At 51.8% G+C, this 18798-nt stretch overlaps 2 protein-coding genes across 2 annotated transcripts in view; one reads left to right on the forward strand and one right to left on the reverse strand.

Moving 5' to 3' along the window:
• The window catches only part of LOC130044373 (zinc finger protein 45-like), a 203019-nt gene that overhangs the window by 149439 nt on the left and 34782 nt on the right, over positions 1 to 18798 (reverse strand). The window lies entirely within an intron of this gene.
• PLAUR (plasminogen activator, urokinase receptor) lies at positions 899 to 16089 on the forward strand. The gene is made up of 7 exons (XM_056137107.1): positions 899 to 1056; positions 2474 to 2584; positions 5779 to 5922; positions 11466 to 11621; positions 12296 to 12430; positions 13730 to 13876; positions 15558 to 16089. Exons 1-7 carry the CDS (start codon positions 999 to 1001, stop codon positions 15809 to 15811), a joined length of 1005 nt encoding a protein of 334 aa, XP_055993082.1. The 5' UTR covers positions 899 to 998; the 3' UTR covers positions 15812 to 16089.

The following is an 18798-nucleotide window of genomic DNA, read 5'->3' on the forward strand; positions in this document are numbered from 1 at the left end:
ATGTTTCCTTGATATAATTAATACAAATATTCTGCTATTTTGCCTTTTCCCTGCAATATGTAGACTTGGTTCGGAGACATACCCAGCAGCGTTAGGAAGCTACTCCTGGCTCAGTAGACAAGGTTTGCTCCCCTAATGATAGGGTTAGGGGGAGCATATGGTACCAGAGCCTCCTGCGTGCACCAGTATGATGGGTTCTCTCCTCACCCCCCCCGGAGTATTTGAAAGTAAATGCCACCATCAGTGACTGTCACCTCTACATATTTCATTGAACATTTTTTTTAAAGGAACCATTTCCCTCACAGAACCGCAGAACCACTGCCTTAATAGCAATCTCTACTTTGCTTTGTTGGTTTTTGAGTCACACCCCGCGGTGCTCAAGGGTTACTCCTTGCTGTGCACTCAGGAATTACTTGTGGGACCATATGGGATGCTGGGGATTGAACCCAGGCCAGCAGCCTATAAGGCAAACGCCCAACCCGAAGTACTAAGTCTCCAGCCCCTCTGCTCTGGGCCCGATGTGTTTTAAGCATCTTCCCCAGAAAAGTACCTTACTGAGTGTCCTAATCAAGCAAGTGAAAGTCCTTTGTTACCTAACCTCCGGCCAGAAATGTCCTATCGGGGTAAATTTTAATCAGAGAAAGGGAGGCACCTCTTCCCCTCAGGTCCCAGAGCAAAAAAAAAAAAAAAAAAAAGAGAGGCCGGACATGAGCACCTCGGGAAAGCCGCGGTCTCACAGCGTTGGCCCCTGAGTCAGACGGAGGCAGAGCCGGCCCCCCTACCCGCGGCTGGCCGCGCCCGGAGAGAGGAAATTTGGAGAGTTGTGGGGGGGTGGAGGGGGGAGTGACGCGGAGCGGGGGACGGGGCAGCGCCCACGCAACTGCGGCTGACTCGCGAAACTCGGGGAGGGGCCCCCGGGGCCACAAAACTGTCTCGGTCGCGCGGCCCGACCGGGGCGCGGGGGAGCGCGGGGCGCGGGACAGGAGCCGCCGCTGGACATGGGCCGCGCGCCGCTGCTGCTGCCGCTGCTGCTGTGGCTTCACACCTGCGTTCCAGGTAGGCGCGGGGTGCGGAGTCCGGCGGGTGGAGGGAGGCGCCGCGCGTGCACCGCTACACCCCGCGCCGCCATGAGTTTCTTTCCCCGCGAGGCGCGCGGGAAGCGGGAGGCGAGCGAAAGCGCTAAATTAGCAGCAGCCCCCGTTTTTGGTGGCGAGGGAGCTCTCTACGCCCCGCGGGGAGGGGGGTTGGGGCCCAGCTGTTGCAATCCCGTGTCCCCGAGCGAGGAACGGAGGCACCGAGAGGTCTCCGCGACCGTCCCCGGGGTCGCACCCGGTTCCCGACATAAGGGGTGCTGGCTGGTGTCTGTCTCAGCTCCCTCGGCTCAGCCGGCGCCCCCAGGCCCCAAAGACAGGGGCGCACAGTCCCCTTTTCCGCGCCGCGGAGCCGGGGCCGGGATCCGGTAGCCAGGCGGGTGCGGGGGAGTGGGGGTGGGGGGCGCCCGGCCTCTCCCGACTTTCAGCCGACGTGACCCTCCTTCCTGTCCCCGGAAGAATGTTCCCCAAATGCACAGCACTGGGGAGAGAGGAGGAAACGGACGTAGAACTGAGTCAGGACGGGAGCGGGATATTAAGTGGGGGTGGGGGCTCGACAGTAAATAATACGGTAATGAATAATCGGGGTAGGAAAGTCTCCGCACCGCGGGAGGCCGAGAATGAGTAATGCCCCCTAAATTGGCAGTGGGGTAACGACCCAGGGGGAGGTGGGGGGCGGGGCCGGATTTGGGAGCGGGGCCACGGGACTCTGAGTCGCGGGGCGGGGCTTAATTAAAGGGGCGGGGCAGCCCGTCTCGGCTCTTCTAGGGCGGGGCTTGGGCTAAGAGGGGTGTTCAGTGGGTGAGGATGACACTTAGAGAGGGGCTCGAGGCGGGGCTAGAGTTTGGAGGAGGAGCTACAGGGTCGGGAGGAAACGCCCCGGAAGGCTATAGTACTTGGAAGTTGAGAGTTGGGAGTTGGTAGCCAGGAGAGAACCTTGGGGAAAGTCTAAGGAGAAGAGAAAACCTGATGCCATTAGTTGGGGGAATAGTTAACAGGCGCGGGGGAATGGGAAAAGAGGTGCACAGGGGATGAGGGTAAAGCAAAGATGGTCTGGAGTGGTGTGAACCAGTTTGCAGTCTGGTTCTTGAAGGCCCGGGGAGAAGTTTCACGGGGTCTGCACGATTTTAAGAACTGAGGAGGAAACGTGCGCGGGCAGGGCTTTAAAGAAGGACTGGGTGTGAACATAGAACTGGACATGGACTTCAACTATGCCGAGCCCAAAGTTGACACTCAGGGGCATCGGAGCAGAAATGTGGGTGCAGAAAGAGGGAGCAGGAACCTAACTGACCACACAGGGCCTGGAGCATTGGTTATAGTACTGGGGACCAGAAGAGAGTTTCTGGTGCCAGATGTTGAGCATCCTCTCCTCCTGCTCCCAGCCTCCTGGGGCCTGCAGTGCATGCATTGTGAGAAGAGTGGCCGTTGCGAGGTGGAAGAATGCGCTGGAGCCCAAGATCTCTGCAGAACCACTGTCCTGCAAATATGGAAAGGTAAGCACCTGCATGCCCGGCTGCCATGACCCAAGGACCCTTATCTTCCTGCTCATCTGGAAAATGCTCATAAATATGGACTCTCTAGGGGCTGGAGAGGTAGTACAGTGGGTAGGGCACTAGTCTTGCACTGACCTGGCTTTCCAGATGAACACCTCCAGGAGTGATTCCTGAGCACGGAGCCAAGAGGAAGCCCTTGGCCCCAAAACAAAATAAAATAAAAATGTAGGAACCCTCCTTCGGGGGTATGAGCTGCAAACTTTTGCTGATGAGGGGTAATTGGCGCCTCAGCCCACCCTGCAGTCTGGGGTGTCTAGTTTCAATGGAGATGAACATAGGCTGGAGAAGCAGCTCTGGCAAATGGGAATAGAGAAACTCCAAAGATCCTTGGCCACATGTGCCCACAGTCACATGTGTGAGAATATTCTTGGCAGTCATGTTTGGAATCTGCAAAATTGGAATCAACCTAATCAGTCTGCAGTGGAGGGGAAGCAGCATAGAATGTCAGAATGGAATGCTCTGCAGAGGCTTAAAGGAAGGATTCAGAGCTGCCAGCATTCAAGGGGATGAGAGAGAGAGAGAGAGAGAGAGAGAGAGAGAGAGAGAGAGAGAGAATGAGAGAGAGAATAAGAGAGAGCGACAGAGAGATAGAGAGAAGTCTGTAGTGGAAAATACTTCTTGATACTAAGTGTAAAATGTGGGAAAGAATATGATGTTATGCATACAAAGTATCATAATTAACCCACACACTAGTAGTATGGAGGAATGGGGACAAGTAGGAGCCTTTATCTTTTGGAAAATCATTATTTGGGGGGCTGAAGTGGTCGTACAGTGGGTAGAGCGGCTAGACCTGCTGCCTTGTACCCAGCTGGAGCACCACCAGGAGTGATTCCTGAGTGTGGAGCGAGGAGTAACCCCTGAGCACTGCTGGGTGTGGCCCCCAAACCAAAAATAAATAAATATAATTTAGATTGTTTTTTGTTTTGGGACCACATTGGTGCTTCTTTGCACTTACTCCTGGCCCTATGTTCAGGGATCACTCCTGGTAGAACCCTGGGGACACTTTGGGGTGCTGGGGAACAAATTCTGGGTAGGTGCAGAGCAATAATACAGCAGGTAGGGAGCTCACCTTGCATGCAACTAACCCAGGTTCAATCCCTGGCATCCTGTATGACTCAGCCAGGAGTGGTAACCCCTGAACATCGCTGAGTGTGGCCCCAAAACAAAAAATTCTGGTCGGCCAAGAGCAAGGCAGATGCCTTGCCCACTGTACTATTTCTCCAGCTTATCATTATTATTATTATTATTATTTTGGCTTTTGGGGTCACACCTGGCGATGCTCAGGGGTTACTCCTGGCTCTGTATGCAGGAATTACTCCGGGTGGTACTCAGGGACCATATGGGATGCTGGGGACCAAATCCAGGTTGACCGTGTACAAGGCAAACACCCTCCCCACTGTACTATCACTCCAGCCCACAAATTATTATTTTTGAACTGGGCCCTTCATCAGCAGTACTTGGGACTCATACAAAGCCTGAGATGAGACTGGGTCTCTTAAGCTATGATACCCAGCCTACTTTCTCTTTTTTTCCTAATATTTGAAACAAAGACAGCAAAATGCTAATATTTTGCAAATTAGGGCAATGAAGACATTGTATTTATTATTATATTATAGCACTGTAGCACCGTCCTCCCATTGTTCATCATTTGCTCCAGCGGACCTAGTAACATCTCCATTGTGAGACTTGTTACTGTGCTTGGCATATCCAATACATCCCGGGTAGCTTGCCAGGCTTTACTGTGCAGGGGAGATACTCTCGGTAGCTTGCAGGGCTCTCTGAGAGGGGCGGAGGAATCAAACTTGGGTTGGCCGCTTGCAAGACAAACGCCCTACCCGCTGTGCTATCACTCCAGCCCGATATTATCAATATAATAATATTGAGCCCCACACATGCAAGACAAGCACTCAACAGCTAAGCTATACCTCTGAGCCAATATTTTTGTTTTCTTTATTTTTTTTAGTTTTTTGTAGTGCCAAGGATCAAACACAGATAACACACATGCAAGGCATGCAAGGCAGGTGCTCTGTCATTGAGTCACATCCTGGCCTAAATCATTATTTTTGGGGGATAAAGGGGCTCCTAAATAGTGTTCAGGAGGCCCAGGGTCTACTCCCAGAAATTCTTTTTTGGGGGGGAGTGGAAAGGAATCACAACCGGCAGCACTCAGGGCTTACCCCTGATTCTGTACTCCAAGGTCACACCTGGTAGGGCTTAGCGGACCATGTGGGGTGCCTGGTATTGAACCCGAGTTGACTGTTTACAAGGCAAACACCCTCCCCTCTGTACTATCATTCTGGCCACTCCAGGTCCTTCTGGTCAGTGCTGGGGCCTCGGGATGCAGAGCTGCTCTGGCCTCCATGCTCAGGATGACATGGACCACCCCAGGGGGTGCTTGGGGGCCTCTGGAGCAGCACCTGGCCGTGCTTGTGGACTGTGTCATATCTGCACTTGTACCTGGGCCAGCAAGCTTGCAAGGCCTGTGCTGCAACCATGAACTATCCAGCCCAGTGTGTGATCATGGCATCACTGAGGGACTGGGGTGGGGCTGGATCTAACTGTTGGACGAGAGGGTTGAATCCAATCAAGAGAGGACTTCACAGGGGCTGGAGTGATAGCACAGCAGGTAGGTCGTTTGCCTTGCACGAGGCTGATCCGGGTTTGATTCGCAGCATCCCATATAGTCCCCCAAGCACTGCTAGGAGTAATTCCTGAGTGCATGAGCCAGGAGTAACCCCTGTGCAATGCCGGGTGTGACCCAAAAAGCAAAGAAAGAAATAAAGGAAGAAAGAAAGAAAGAAAGAAAGAAAGAAAGAAAGAAAGAAAGAAAGAGGACCTGGCAGAAATGAGCCCTGGGACTGGGCGACCTTTGGGCCCCTAGTGTCAGGGGACTAGAGAGATAGCACAGGGGAAAGGCTTTGGCCTTGCCTACAACTGACCCCTGTATGATCCCTGACACCACATAGGGTCTCCCAAGCACTGCCTGAGATCACTCCTGAGCACGGAGCCAGGAAGAGATCCTGAGCATAGCTGGGTATGGCCCCCAAGCCTAACCCCCAAAATAAGGTCAGGAGCATGAGGGACTGGTTGGGCCCAGCTGAGTATCCTGGGTGACGGGGACATGTCACTTGCAGGAGGAAAGAATCTGGATGTGGTGGAGAGAGGGTGCACCCACCCAGAGAAGACCAACAGGACCATGAGCTACCGCACCGGCCTGCAGATCATCGCCCTTTCAGAGACTGTGTGCGGGTCCAACCTCTGTAACCAGCCCATCCTTGGTGAGTAGGGGGACCCTCAGTAGGCCCCAGAAAAACCAGCCCTGACTTGGCCTCATGGTCCTCTCATCCTCATTCCCAGATGTAATGCTTCAGCCACCACCAAATCCTGACTCACCAAACCCAGACCCTCCCTGATTCCAAACACTTCTCCACTTCCAATTTAACCTCACCTCCGTCATCCGGTCCCCAGATTCTTGTGAACCTCCATCCCCCACCCCCCACCCACACTCTAACTCAAACCCATCTTCCAAAAACAGCAAAAAGCCCACCCCAAATTATGCAGACAGACATAGTAGACAGATAGAGCGTTTGCCTTGCACATGGCCAACCTAGGCTCGATCCTCGGCATCTCATATGGTACCCGAGTCCCTTCAGGAGTGATCCCTGAGAGCAGAGGCAGCAATGACTCCTGAACAATGCCAGGTGTGGTCCCAAAACAAACAAAACAATCAACCCCAGCCCATCCTTAGCTGCCCCATCCCCCAGCTACAAGCTCCGCCCCAGCCCTAACCCCGCCCCGTTATGCCACAACTGTCAAAGGCACGACCACATCCTCTGGCTGACATGGGCGAGTTCCGTTATCTTGCCAGTTAATATTCCACTTAGTTTTTCCCTGGCATGGGAAAAGGGTCAGCCACAGATGCTAAAAGACCAAGAACCAAGACTAGACTAGAGAGATCAGCGGCTCCAAGTTTTTTTTTATTTTGGTGGAGGGTGCGGTGGGAGGCGTTCAGGGGGTCTAGGCTTCAGTGAGAACCCCAAAATGTGGTGCTGGTTGGGCCTGTGATGCCTGGCCACTCCGATGGTGCTGGCGGGGGGCGGGGCTCAAACACTGCATCCTGCGGGGACAGAAACAGACATTTTGGTTTTTCCTTTGTGGTTTTGTTTTTTCCTTTTTGGGTCACACCCGACAATGTTTAGGGGTTACTTCTGGGAATTACTCTTTGTGGTGCTCAGGGGACCATGGGGGATGCCGGGGATTGAACCTGGGCCAGCTATGTGCAAGACAAATGCCCTCCCCACTTAACTATTGCTCCAGCCCCAGAATCAGATGTTTGTGTTCAAGGAAGAGAGCAGAGAAAGGACAGCAGTCTTCCCTCCCATAGCAGCGCTTACGGGGGGAAGCTCTGCTGTAGCCTAAGCCGTGCTTCCAATCAGAGATAATGTGCAGAGTAGTTTGAAAGTCGGGCGAAGGAAAGCCAACCCCCTGCAGGGCCTGGTGTGACCCCACTGGCCGAAGAGCCCAGGGAGAGGCAAGGTGTGGCGGAAGGAGCTGAGGAAACAGCTGTCAGTTCCGTGGTCTCCTTTCGGCTCAGCTGCAATCAGCCCCATTCCCACAGCCGCTGTGCCCTGCCCAGAATAGCTGGCTAGACCACATCCTGTTCTTACATGACACTGGGCACACAGCAGCGGGCAGGGCCGAGGGAGCAAGACTGCCCTGGGCCGTGCCCCCCCTCCCAGGGACTCACAGATCCACAGAGGGGCTCAGGGGTGCAGCGACAGACCCAGCATCAGGCAGTGACGGCTCAGATAGGTCAGAGCTGGAACTGGGGAAGACAGAGACTATGGACTAGAGAAAGAGAACAGCAGGACACTTGCCTTGCACACAACTGTCCTGGGCTCGACCCCCAGCACTGCATAGGGTCCCCCAAGCATGGCCAGAAGTGACCCCGGAGCACAGAGTCAAGAGTAAGACTGGAGTACTGCAAGGTGTGCCCCCCCAAGATAAAAAAAACATGGGGCTGGAGCAATAGCACAACAGGTAGGGCATTTGCCTTGAACGCGGCCGACCTGGGTTCGATTTTCAGCATCCCATATGGTCCTCCAAGCATTGCCAGGAGTAATTACTGAGTGCAGAGTCAGGAGTAACCCCTGAGCATCGCTGGCTATTACCCAAAAAGCAAAAATAAATAAATAAACAGGAGATAAAAAGCAGGCTAGTGGTCAAGTTTGACTGAGTGAAGAGAAGAGACCCTGGAGAAGACCCCGGGGTCAGGCTAGGGAGGCTTCCTGGAAGAAGCAGCAGCTAAGGGAAGCGCATCGAAATCTGTAAAATAACAATAAAATGAAAAACATCTCTGGTCCCAACCATTAGATTTCTGTTAAACAACTTAGACCTCAGAATGCAAGATAGATCAAAGGGAAGGTAGAGTATAGAGAGGGGGGAGGTTATCCAGGCAGAGGAGAGGAGGCTGGATGAGAACGTCAGTCCTGTAGAGGAGGATTTGGGTGGACTAGAGACTATTTAGCAGTTTCCTAAAGTGGACGATACTGCCCCCTGGAGGACAGTGGAACAATGATGGGTAGCCGTCCCCTTGGGTGCAAGTGGGGGTCACTTTCTGTTTGCTGCTCACTTAAAGAATGTAGATTTGGGGGGGGTTGGAGATAGAGTACAGTGGGGAGGACCCTTGCCTTGCATGTGGTCGACCTGGGTTCAATCCCCGGCATCCCATATGGCCCCCCAGCACTGAGTGATTCCTGAGCATAGAGCCAAGAGTAAGTCCTGAGCATTGCTGATAGTTTCCCCCGTCCACTGCCCCCAAAAATAAGGAAAGAAATTCTGGGCCAGAGAGATAGTACAGTGAGTAAGGCACTTGCTTGGCAAGCAACTGACCTGGTCTTGGTCCCTGGCATCCCATAGGGTCCTCTGAGCAATGGGAGTGATTTCTAGGAACAGAGCCAGGAGTAAACCCTGAGTACAGCTGAACGTGGCCCCCCTCCCCAATTTAAAAAATACCCTACAAATTAATTTTTTTAAAAAAGAAAGATTGGGGTGGGAGACCCAGTAATTTTTTTTCTGCAATGGGGACAGTAGGTCAGATAAAATTGGGGGCCTGTCATGTAGCAGGTGGTTGAGTAAGACTTGGCGATGGATTTGGTGAGGGTGCAGTAGTTCCCCTCATGATGGAGTCACTTGCATCAAATGACACCCCCTGCCAATGACAGCTATCACAAACTATAAGCAAATATTTGAGGAGAGCAGCCACTGAAGAGAGACAGCTGAATGTCCTGATCTTGGGGACACCTGGCCTCTCTCCCGGAGCGTGCTCCCCCATTGGGGAAACAGCCCAGACAGATCATTGCTAGACAGAGAACACAGGCGTTGGAGGCTCTGCTGAGATTGCCAGGGTGTCTGGAAGCGGAGAGGTAAAATCCTGCATGGGAGAGACCCACAGTACAGGGAGTCCCCAGATCTACAAATTTCCCTCAAGTCATTGGCAAGCTGTACGTGAGCAGGATGAGAGACGCCAAGAAACTTGGCAGAACAGAGTAGCCGGGAGGTTCCAGCACTGGGCAAGGGCTGCAGCAGGCTTGTAAGACTGGGGAGTCTGAGGGTGCCAGGTTGGAAAGGCTGCAGTGACCTCCTTAATCTTTCCCTCGAGATTACATCTAGAAGCCGGTTCCAGCTGAAATCCACCTGCTCTGGAGGTGCTGAATCCCATCCAAGATGGGAAGAAAATATGACCGTTGGCTGGAACAAAATAATGTCACTTAGAGCCTTTGAAAATTGTTGTGGATTTGGATGAAACGATAGTACAGCACTTACCTTGCCTACCTGGCTGACCTGGGTTCAATTCCAGGCATCCCATATGGTTCCCTGAGCACCACCAGAAGTGATGCCTGAGGGCAGAGCCAGGAGAAACCCCTGAGCATTACTGGGTGTGAACCAACCCACCCCCCAAAAAAGAAAGAAGTATCCAAACTAATGCCTGAATATTCACGATCAGAGATTTGCCAGGATTTGAGCCCTAGCAGGTCTGTCAAGAAGATGGCAAGAAAACCCCAGGGCCCTTCCAGAAGGCAGTGGGTCTTGGGTCTAGAGCTCAGAGAGACACTTGAGCTAGAGAGATTTTTTTTGGAGGGGGGGGTCATACCCGGCTATGTTCAGGAGTTACACCTGCATTCAGGAATTACTCCTGACAGTGTTTGGGGGATCATATGGGATGCTGGGAATTGAACCTGGGTTGGCCCTCTCTGCTATATTATTGCTCTGGCCTAAGAGAGATTGTTGAGTGACCAGCAATTAGGTACAAAGGAAGCCACGCCAGCAGATGACATTGCGTGGGAGAGTGCGGCCACGAGACCAGGAGGCTCACCTACCTTTGGAGGGGCTACATCACCATGGGCGCCTGTGAGGGCGGGGCTGAATCCCATCCAAGAGCTGTGTGGCCACAGTGCAGTATACATCTCCCATTCTGCGTTGGCTCCAGGAAGAGGACAGGCACTGTTGGTCTTCCAGATCTTTTTTTCTTCAGTGGTGTGGGGTGGGGTGATCTTTGGCTTCGGATGCCCATGATTCACCTAATTACAGCAGCAGCCTTGCCAGTTGGGTGCCGGAGCAGAGACGGGTTCTAAAACTTGGCCCCTCTCCACTGGAGTTCTGGGGTCAGGGAGGGAAGCGCATGCCAGGCCTGGGGATCAGCAGGAGCCAAGGATGACCGGTGTTTCCAGGGAAAAGTACCAGATCCAATTGGCAGGGCTGGGAAGGTCTGTGTGAGAGGCAAAGTGATCACAGACCAGTCAGTGAGGCTTTGATCTGTGAAACAATCAGGGTGTGTCCCCACGACCTCTCACCCCATTAGATAGTGCATGCACTTTTTTGGAGGGGGTGAGGGGGACACACATGGAGGTGCTCAGGGGTTGCACCTGGCTCTGCATTCAGCAATCACTCCTGGCGGTGCTCCAGGGACTGTATGAGATGGCAAGGATCGAACCCAGGTCGGCCACGTGCAAGGCAAGTACCTTACCTGCTGTGCTGTTGCTCCGGCCCCTGCCTGCAGACATATTTTTTTACGATGCTCCTCAAGTTCAGGGCCAGAGGTAAAACAGGGGTTATAATAAGGCTGCTCTGGTTCAATCCTTATCACCACGTGGTCCCCCAGGCACCACCTAGAGTGATCCGTGAGCACAGAGCCCCCACCTACTCCTCAGTTTTTTTCTCAAGGTCAGGAATCAGGAAGTTGGGGACCTGGGTTCAATATCCAGCACCACATAGGGCTCCCCAAGTCCCCCCAAGAGTGAGACCTGAGCAGTATTGCCAAGTGTGGGCCTCCCCTATTTCCTCCCCCCCACACAAAAAATGGGGGTAGTGGCTGGGCTAGATGGTTCTGGATCTTTCTTTTTTCAGGGGGTTGATGTTTTGGTTTTGGGGGGCCACACTCTTGCAATTTTCAGAGGACCCTGTGGGATGCTGGGGATGCAACCCCGGTTGGCTGCTGAGCAAGGCAAGTACCCTACACACTGGACTACCACTCGAGCCCTCCAGAAGGATTTTTTAAGTTGTAGTTCATTAATTGAATGAAAAAATTATGAATGGATGAGAGAGACCATCATTGGCAGTCTTTGATGATATTGAAGGAAATCTGAGCTAAAATCCAGAGAAGTTAGAAAGAAGGGAGTGGATTCTAGAAAGATTTGGAATGGAAGGGCTTCCGGTGGGCTAAAGGGTGGACTGAGGAAGAATTGATGCAGAAGCAAGTTCTTAAAGGAAGATCTCGGAGACTCTTCGTACAGAGCCTCACCCTTCACCTCTTTCCAAACAGATCGGGCAGGAAAGGAATTTCCCCGAAGCCGGTACCTCGAATGCTCCTCCTGTGCCTCATCAGACCTCAGCTGTGAGAGGGGCCGGGCACAGGATCTGCAATGCCGAAGCCCTACAGAACAGTGCGTGGAGGTGGTGACCCACAGGAACCTGGAAGGTGAGTCCCACTCTGCCAGACTACCTTGTGTTTGCTCTTCCCAATATTGAACAAGAGTTCATTCTCTTACGTGCAAATAAAAGCCTAGTGATAAGAAAGAGGTTCAAAGTCATTAGGACAGTTCCCACCGTTGCTGGAACCCAGATGCCTTCTCATTTCTTCCACAGCACTGCCATTCTTCTCCAAATTGTTTCATGGTACAAACTAGTTGCCAGAGCACCAGACTTCATGTCCAAGTTCCAGGAAGGATGAAGGGGGAAAGAATAGGCCAAAAGGGAAAAAAAGGAGCACCATTCCTTTTTGTAAGGAACCTTCTTTCTAGAAGTCCCATGTGTTAAATTGCTCACCATGTAACCACATGACTATGTCTTTTTTTTTTTTTTTGCTTTTTGGGTCACACCTGGCAATGCACAGGGGTTATTCCTGGCTCAGGGGACCATATGGGATGCTGAGAATCAAACCCGGGTCAGTTGCATGCAAGGCAAACGTCCTACCCACTGTGCTATCACTCCAGCCCTGACTATGTCTTTAGGATAGATACACTCACTGCCCCCAAAGAACCTGAGGGTCATACAGTGACATGTGAAGCAGAGAGCATCCCCAGGGTGGGTGGATTCAGTCTCAACCTTCATCCACTCATCTAACCTCTCTCCTCTGGTTCCCTTTGAGTCTAGGAGGTTCAAGAGATGAAAACCACGTCCGTGGCTGTGGCAACCTTCCTGGTTGCCCAGGCCCCACCGGCTTCCATAACAACCACACCTTTCACTTCCTGCGCTGTTGCAACACTGCCAAATGCAATGGGGGCCCAGGTAAGAGGGCTCCAGCTGGCAAGACCTCCATTTCCTCCTTGAAAAAAAACCACATTTATCAAACCTTTCTTAGAGATGATTTTAGGGGTTGAGGGGAGGCACGCATTGGGGTAACTCCTGGCTCAGTGCTTGTTGGTCACTGTCAGCAGTACTGGGGGCACAATCCCATGAGGATTAAACCCCGGGTTCCCTGCCTGCAAAGCGTGCACTCAGCCCATTGAACTCACTCTCTGACCCATGTGTGTTGGACTTCAGTCAGACCAGCAAACTGTCACTAAGACGCACTCCTCTTTCATCTTCCCACCATGCCCGTGATGGCAGTGGTGCCATCACCCTGGATTGGGTCACCACAACCTCCTGCTGCCTGGCAGTCAGGGTCCAGCCCAGGAGCAAAAGTGATATATTTTTGGTGGGGAGCACCCCTGTTCCTTTTCGATGCTGACCCCTGACTCTGTACTCAGGAGTCACTCCTGGCAGGGCTCGAGGAACCCTAGATGGTACTGTTGGATTTGAACCAGAGTCTGCTACACGCAAGGCATTACCTTCTATACCATCTCTCTGGCCCCAAGAATGATTTTGGGTCTGGGGTTTTGGTTTGTTTTGATTTTTGTTTTGGGGTCCCACCTGGCCATACTCAGGTTTTACTCCTGGCTCTGCACTGAGGGATCTCCTGGTGGTGCCAGGGAACCATTTGTGGTGCTGAGAGTCGAACTCAGCTTGGCCATGTGCAAGGCTAGCGCCTTCCCCACTGTACTATCTGTTCCGCCAGCTCCTGGTCTTTGTCTTACAGGCCGGCCCACAGGTAACTTCCCTTGTCTCTGCCCTGCTAAATAATCTAGTCACTTTAGTGTAAACCAGTACTGACTGATGATCAATAGAACTTTGAAACAGCCTGTGCCTGCACTGTCCAGGATGACAGCTGGCACCACATCTGGCTAGTGAGGCCCTAAAATGTACTCAGTTTCCAGATTTGACTTAATATTATTAGCTCATTTCAGCGCGACTGTCAACAACCACACATGACCATGTCAGACACCACAGGATGTGACTCCTCTATACATGAATGAAATTCAATAATTAACTAAGCTCAGTGAGTGCGGGCACTGTTTGGGTTTACCCGCCTGCTTGCACCCAGTCACTGGTTCTCAGCTGGGGAGTTGGCATCTTGCTCGCCAGCCCCAGAACCCGCGAAAAGGAAAATGCAGATCAAAGCCTGACCACCAGGGGGCTCCCTGGCGTCTCTGGGATGGACGCTGGGCCAAGAGGTCCCTACGCTCATTTCTCTGTCTTTGTGCCAAGTCGTGGAGCTTCAGGACCTGCCAGTGAATGAATTCCAGTGCTACAGCTGTGAGGGGAACAGCACCGATGGATGCTCCGTGGAAGAGACTGCCCTCATCACCTGCCGGGGCCCCATGAACCAGTGTCTGGAAGCCTCTAGCAGCCACGGTGAGGCCCATGGGTGTAGGGAGAGCGGAGGGCAGGAGTGGGCTCTGAGCTCAGTTCGGCTAAGCGGGACCTTCTGTGGAATTTCTGGTAGTATGGGATTAGAACCCATTCGGTTTCTGTTGGCCTTATAACCATGGACAGTCTGGGAAGTGGGACTTCCTGTTGACCCTCAGGGCTTCCACCCTCTGAAATATGGGGACGGTTCTTTATTTTATTCTATTTATTTTTGGGTTTTGGGTTACATTTGGTGGTGCTTAGGGCTTACCTCTGGTTCTGCACTCAGGGATCACCCCTGGTGGGCTAATATGGCCGGACCATGTGGGGGTGCCAGGAACTGAACCTGAATGGGCTGCATGCAAGGCGAATGCCCTACCCGCTGTACTATTGCTCCTGCTCCCAGGGGAAGGTTCTTTAAAGATACTTTAAAATATTCCTCCTAGTTAGGGCCAGAGAGATAGCATGGCAGGTAGGGCGCTTGCCATGCACAAGACCAGGAGCATCACCAGTTATGGCCCCAAAACAAACCAAACACCTGCCTTGAACGCAGCCTACTCTGACCTGGAATAAACCCTGAACACCAGCAGGTGTGCCCCCAAGTCTCCTCTTCACCCCCTCTGCAAAAAAAAATATTTTTCTGGCTCTTGCAAATTGTTTATGTCACCTGAGAGTCATAGACACTGTAAGATACAGATACAATTATACGTACCTACATCTATGTCAAAAATTAAACCAAGTAATTTGTTGTTGTTGTTGTTCTGGTTTGGGGCTGCATCTGGCAGTGCTCAGGGCTTCCTCCTGGCTCTGCACTCAGGGCTTACTCCCGGCAGTACTCAGAGGACCATACCAGATGCTGAGGATCAAACTGGGGTCAGCTGCATGCAAAGCGAATGCCCTACCCTCTGCACTAGTGCTCCAACCACAAACCTAACGTTTTAATGAAAAGATGCCTGTATTTGGGATCTGGGGAGACGGCTCAGAGGGCTTGAGCATATGCTTTGTATTCAGAAATACAGGTTTGATCTCAAACATCACATGGTCGCCCCCAGATACCACCAAGAGAACTCCTGGATCACTGCTTGGTGTGGTTCAAACACAAGAGAGAGAGAGAGAGAGAGAGGAAGAGAGAGATTTTCCAAAATAAAAAATCAAACAAGACTGTCATTGTTCTGACATTTTGCAAATCTCTTTACTGTTTGGCTTAATAGAAAACAGTTCATTGGTTCTTTATAACTGCTTCTGGTTTTTTGCCTATTGAATAGCATGTGTCATGGGGGTTCTGGAAAATTCCATGGTAGACTTATGAGGGCAGAAATGCTGAATGAGGGTTTGGGTTCACCCCCCCCCTTTTGGGACACACCTGACGGTGCTCAAAAGGGCTGACTCCTGATTCTGCTCAGGAATCACCCCTGGAAGGACTCAGGGGACCGTAAGGGATGCCAGGGATCAAACCTAGGTTAGCTGCATGCAAGGCAAGCAAGCACCGTTTCCTCTGAACTATCTCCCTGGGTTTAGCATTCTTCCAGGAATAATGTTGCCTTTGAAGATCTGAGGGACTCCAGGGGTTCCTGGACCACCCTTAGGTCAGCTACTTTATCCTGATGACATGTCCTCTAAGGTCACTTGGGTTTTTCGGTTCCAGACCCAACTGCAGGAAGATTTACTCTGTCCTCTCTCCTTTCAGAGCTGGGGACCCCAAACTACATGCTCAGAGGCTGTGCCACCCCGTCCTGGTGCCAAGGCCCTCATGTGGCTGAAATCTTCGAGCTGAATAATCTCAACATCTCCTGCTGTACCGGCAGTGGCTGTAATGGCCCAACTCGGGACGTCCAGCCCCGAAGCAGGGCTGACCCCCTGCCTACCTCCTCCCACCTCAACTCCACTGTCACCCTGCTTATGGTTGCTGTCCTGTGGGGAGGCACTCTCTTCTGGACCTGAACCCCTCACCCCCTGCCCTGGCTGGATCCAGAGGACCCTGATGCCCTTCCCTTTCCTCTAACACCCGTGGCCTTGCTGTGTGACCTCAGGCCAGTGTGCTGCTATCTCTGAGCCTCTGTTACCCCCATCATCCAAACATCAGTCTGCAGAATTGTGAGAACCAGAGGAGGAAAGCTGGAGAAAGGCTGTGGGACAAGGGGAAGGCTGTTATCATTGTTGTTGCCGCTGTTATTAATATTTGTATTATTTAATATTTTATACATAATTAAAGATTTTTGTATCAGGGAACTGGTCTTTCTCCATGGCATTTCTCTTTTTTTTTGTGGGGTTTTGTTTGTTTTTCAGGCCACAACCAACTATACTCAGGCCTAACTCCTGGCTCTGCACTCAGGGATCACTCCTGGCGGTGCTGGTGTGTGTATGGAGGGGAGGTGAGGGTGGTGGGGGAGCGACTCTAGGGTGCTGGGGATAGGAACTGGGTTGGCTGCGTGCAAGGCAAGCACCCTGTCTGCTGTCCTGTCGCTCTGGCCCCTCCACATTGACTTCTGAGCTCTAGTTGCAACGTCCAACTGACCACTGACCTTCCAGTCGCTTCTCCCAAACCCTAGTATCAAGCCTACTTTGTTGTTCTCAGGACACGAGTGTGTATTTCTTCTGGGGCTCAGGGACAGGCGCTGAAGAGATCATCCACTCCAGCCAGGAACCCCATGATGCACTGCGGCAACAAACATGGACAGGACCACATTTCCCGTGATGCTCCGGGGCAGAGACAAGGGCGGGGCTTGGTTTCCTGGGACATTTTAGGACTGGCTGAGAAAAAAGACAACTATCATGTGGATGGCACGTGGAATGCAATAACGAAGGACTTCTCGTTATTGTGTTCCATGTTATTCTCCGTGGGAAGCCACGACGGCTGAAGCAAGCTGCGAAGACTTAAAGTTATTCCCTAGGTTAGAAGCGATAGGAATAGCGAGGAGGTCGCTTGCTTTGCACATCACTCACCGAATTCAATCCCCAGCATCTCATATGGTCCCCTGAGCCACGCCAGGAATGATCCCTGAGCACTACGGGGCGTGACTACAAACCAAAAAAAAAAAAGTACATCCTGCCTCTGATGCCCTTTGACAGACAAGGAAAAGAGAATATCTACCAGGATACTTCAGGGCAGGCAAGGGATAGATTTCTACAATCTCTTTTGTAGGCAAGAATTGCACCCACCGTGGTACACTCCACCAGAGCGTGGAGTCTGGAACTACATTTCCCATAATTCCTTGCAGCAACAACTGGGGTCCAGGAGACCCCATAGCAGAGGTCAGACACTAGGGTTGACCTCTCCTCAGTACCCCCCCTCAGTTGATCCCAGGTGAGGGATAAATTTCTCCTTATATTCTGCACCACTGCTACCGATCAGCTCCTCATCATTAACTGGCTCTCAAGTTTTGGTTCAGGGATCTCGGTGGCAAGAAATAAAATCTATTTAAGCTGACTTAAGCAAAAAACGACAGCGTTATTGGGAGTTTAGAATCTAAGCAGGAACTAGGACTCGGGGCCTCACCAGGGAGAGGAAACGGAATTGAAAAGCCCCATGAAATAAAGGATGTCTCCCTCTTGCCAAATTTCTGTCTCTCTCTGAATGTGAGGTTTCTTTTCCTCAGCGTCTTCCACTTCAGTTTTTGGGTTCTCCACAGACTCCCTCCTGCTTTCCACTTCGTAGCTAAACAAATCCTTGCAATGACAAATGCAGAGAACCCTGCCTCCGGATTCTGTCGGTTTAGCAGCCCAGTGCCGATGGGTCCAGTCTAGGTCAGGGCTCTGCCTCAGACCCCTTCTTCTGCTTTGGCACATGAAGCTCCCATACAGCCACCACAAAAGGAACTTAGGGCTGAAAAGCGCATCTGGAGCTCGAAATGGCTCACATGCCCTCCGCCAGAGCTGACACCCCCTCAACCAGAGGCAGGAGCACATCTCTGTGAGAGAAGTCCTCCCACAAGAACGGGGGAGCAAATGAAAAGGAAACACAGCACTTAGAATGTTTTCTTCTGCAAGCGGGGCTGCCTTCTAGAGTCTAAGCAAATCAACAGCGGGGGGCAGGATTCTTATGGGACACCCAACGCCAAATGATGGAGACAAAGAGGACATTGATTATCTCACAGAAAGAGAGGGTGTGAGTGAGGGCAGTTCCTGGGTGGACGCAGTCACTGTTTCCACCATGGCCTAAAGGATCCATTCAGACTTGTCCACCTCATGGCTTCAAGATGGATGCTAGCAGTCCGGACATCACATCCACATTCAGAGGCAATAACAAAGACCTATCTCTTCTTGGACCCATTTTTAAAACAAAGGAAGCTTTTTTTAAAAGTGAAGTAAACAATTTTATTAGTAAATATGCAAGGCAAGAGATGAAGAAAATGGGAGAAAGAGAGTTCTGTAAAGAGACATCACATACCACTAGCTAGGAAGCAGGCAACATCAGACTAAAGCACTCCAAAAGAGAGAAAGCTTAGTCCAAAACTTGAGAGTTGACTTACCCTCCCATAGGTTTTTTTTGTTTGTTTGTTTTTGGGTCACACCCGGCAATGCACAGGGGTTACTCCTGGATCATGCACTCAGGAATTACTCCTGGTCCTGCTCAGGGGACCATATGGGATGCTGGGAATTGAACCAAGATCGGCCGCATGCAAGGCAAACACCCTACCCACTGTGCTATCGCTCCAGCCCCTTACTCTCCCATCTTATTCATTTGCTTCTTTCTTCATTTCTTTCGCCCCTTCTCTTTGTTGTGTTTGTGTGGCAGCACTGGTCATCAGGTCTTGAGCACACACAGGTTGTGGGGATCTCACACTCGCTGTGGTGCTCACACACATGTTCACCAGGGGTCGCACATCCTAGCTGTGGTGCCCACCATCTCATGGCTTCAAACACTCAAAACTTAACCCTGTAGTTAAGCTGCCTCCTCTGCCCTACAGAACAGGCATAGGATCTCTCTC

Source organism: Sorex fumeus, unplaced genomic scaffold (genome assembly GCF_029834395.1).
Source record: "Sorex fumeus unplaced genomic scaffold, SorFum_2.1 ptg000122l, whole genome shotgun sequence".
NCBI classification, from domain to species: Eukaryota; Metazoa; Chordata; class Mammalia; order Eulipotyphla; family Soricidae; genus Sorex; species Sorex fumeus.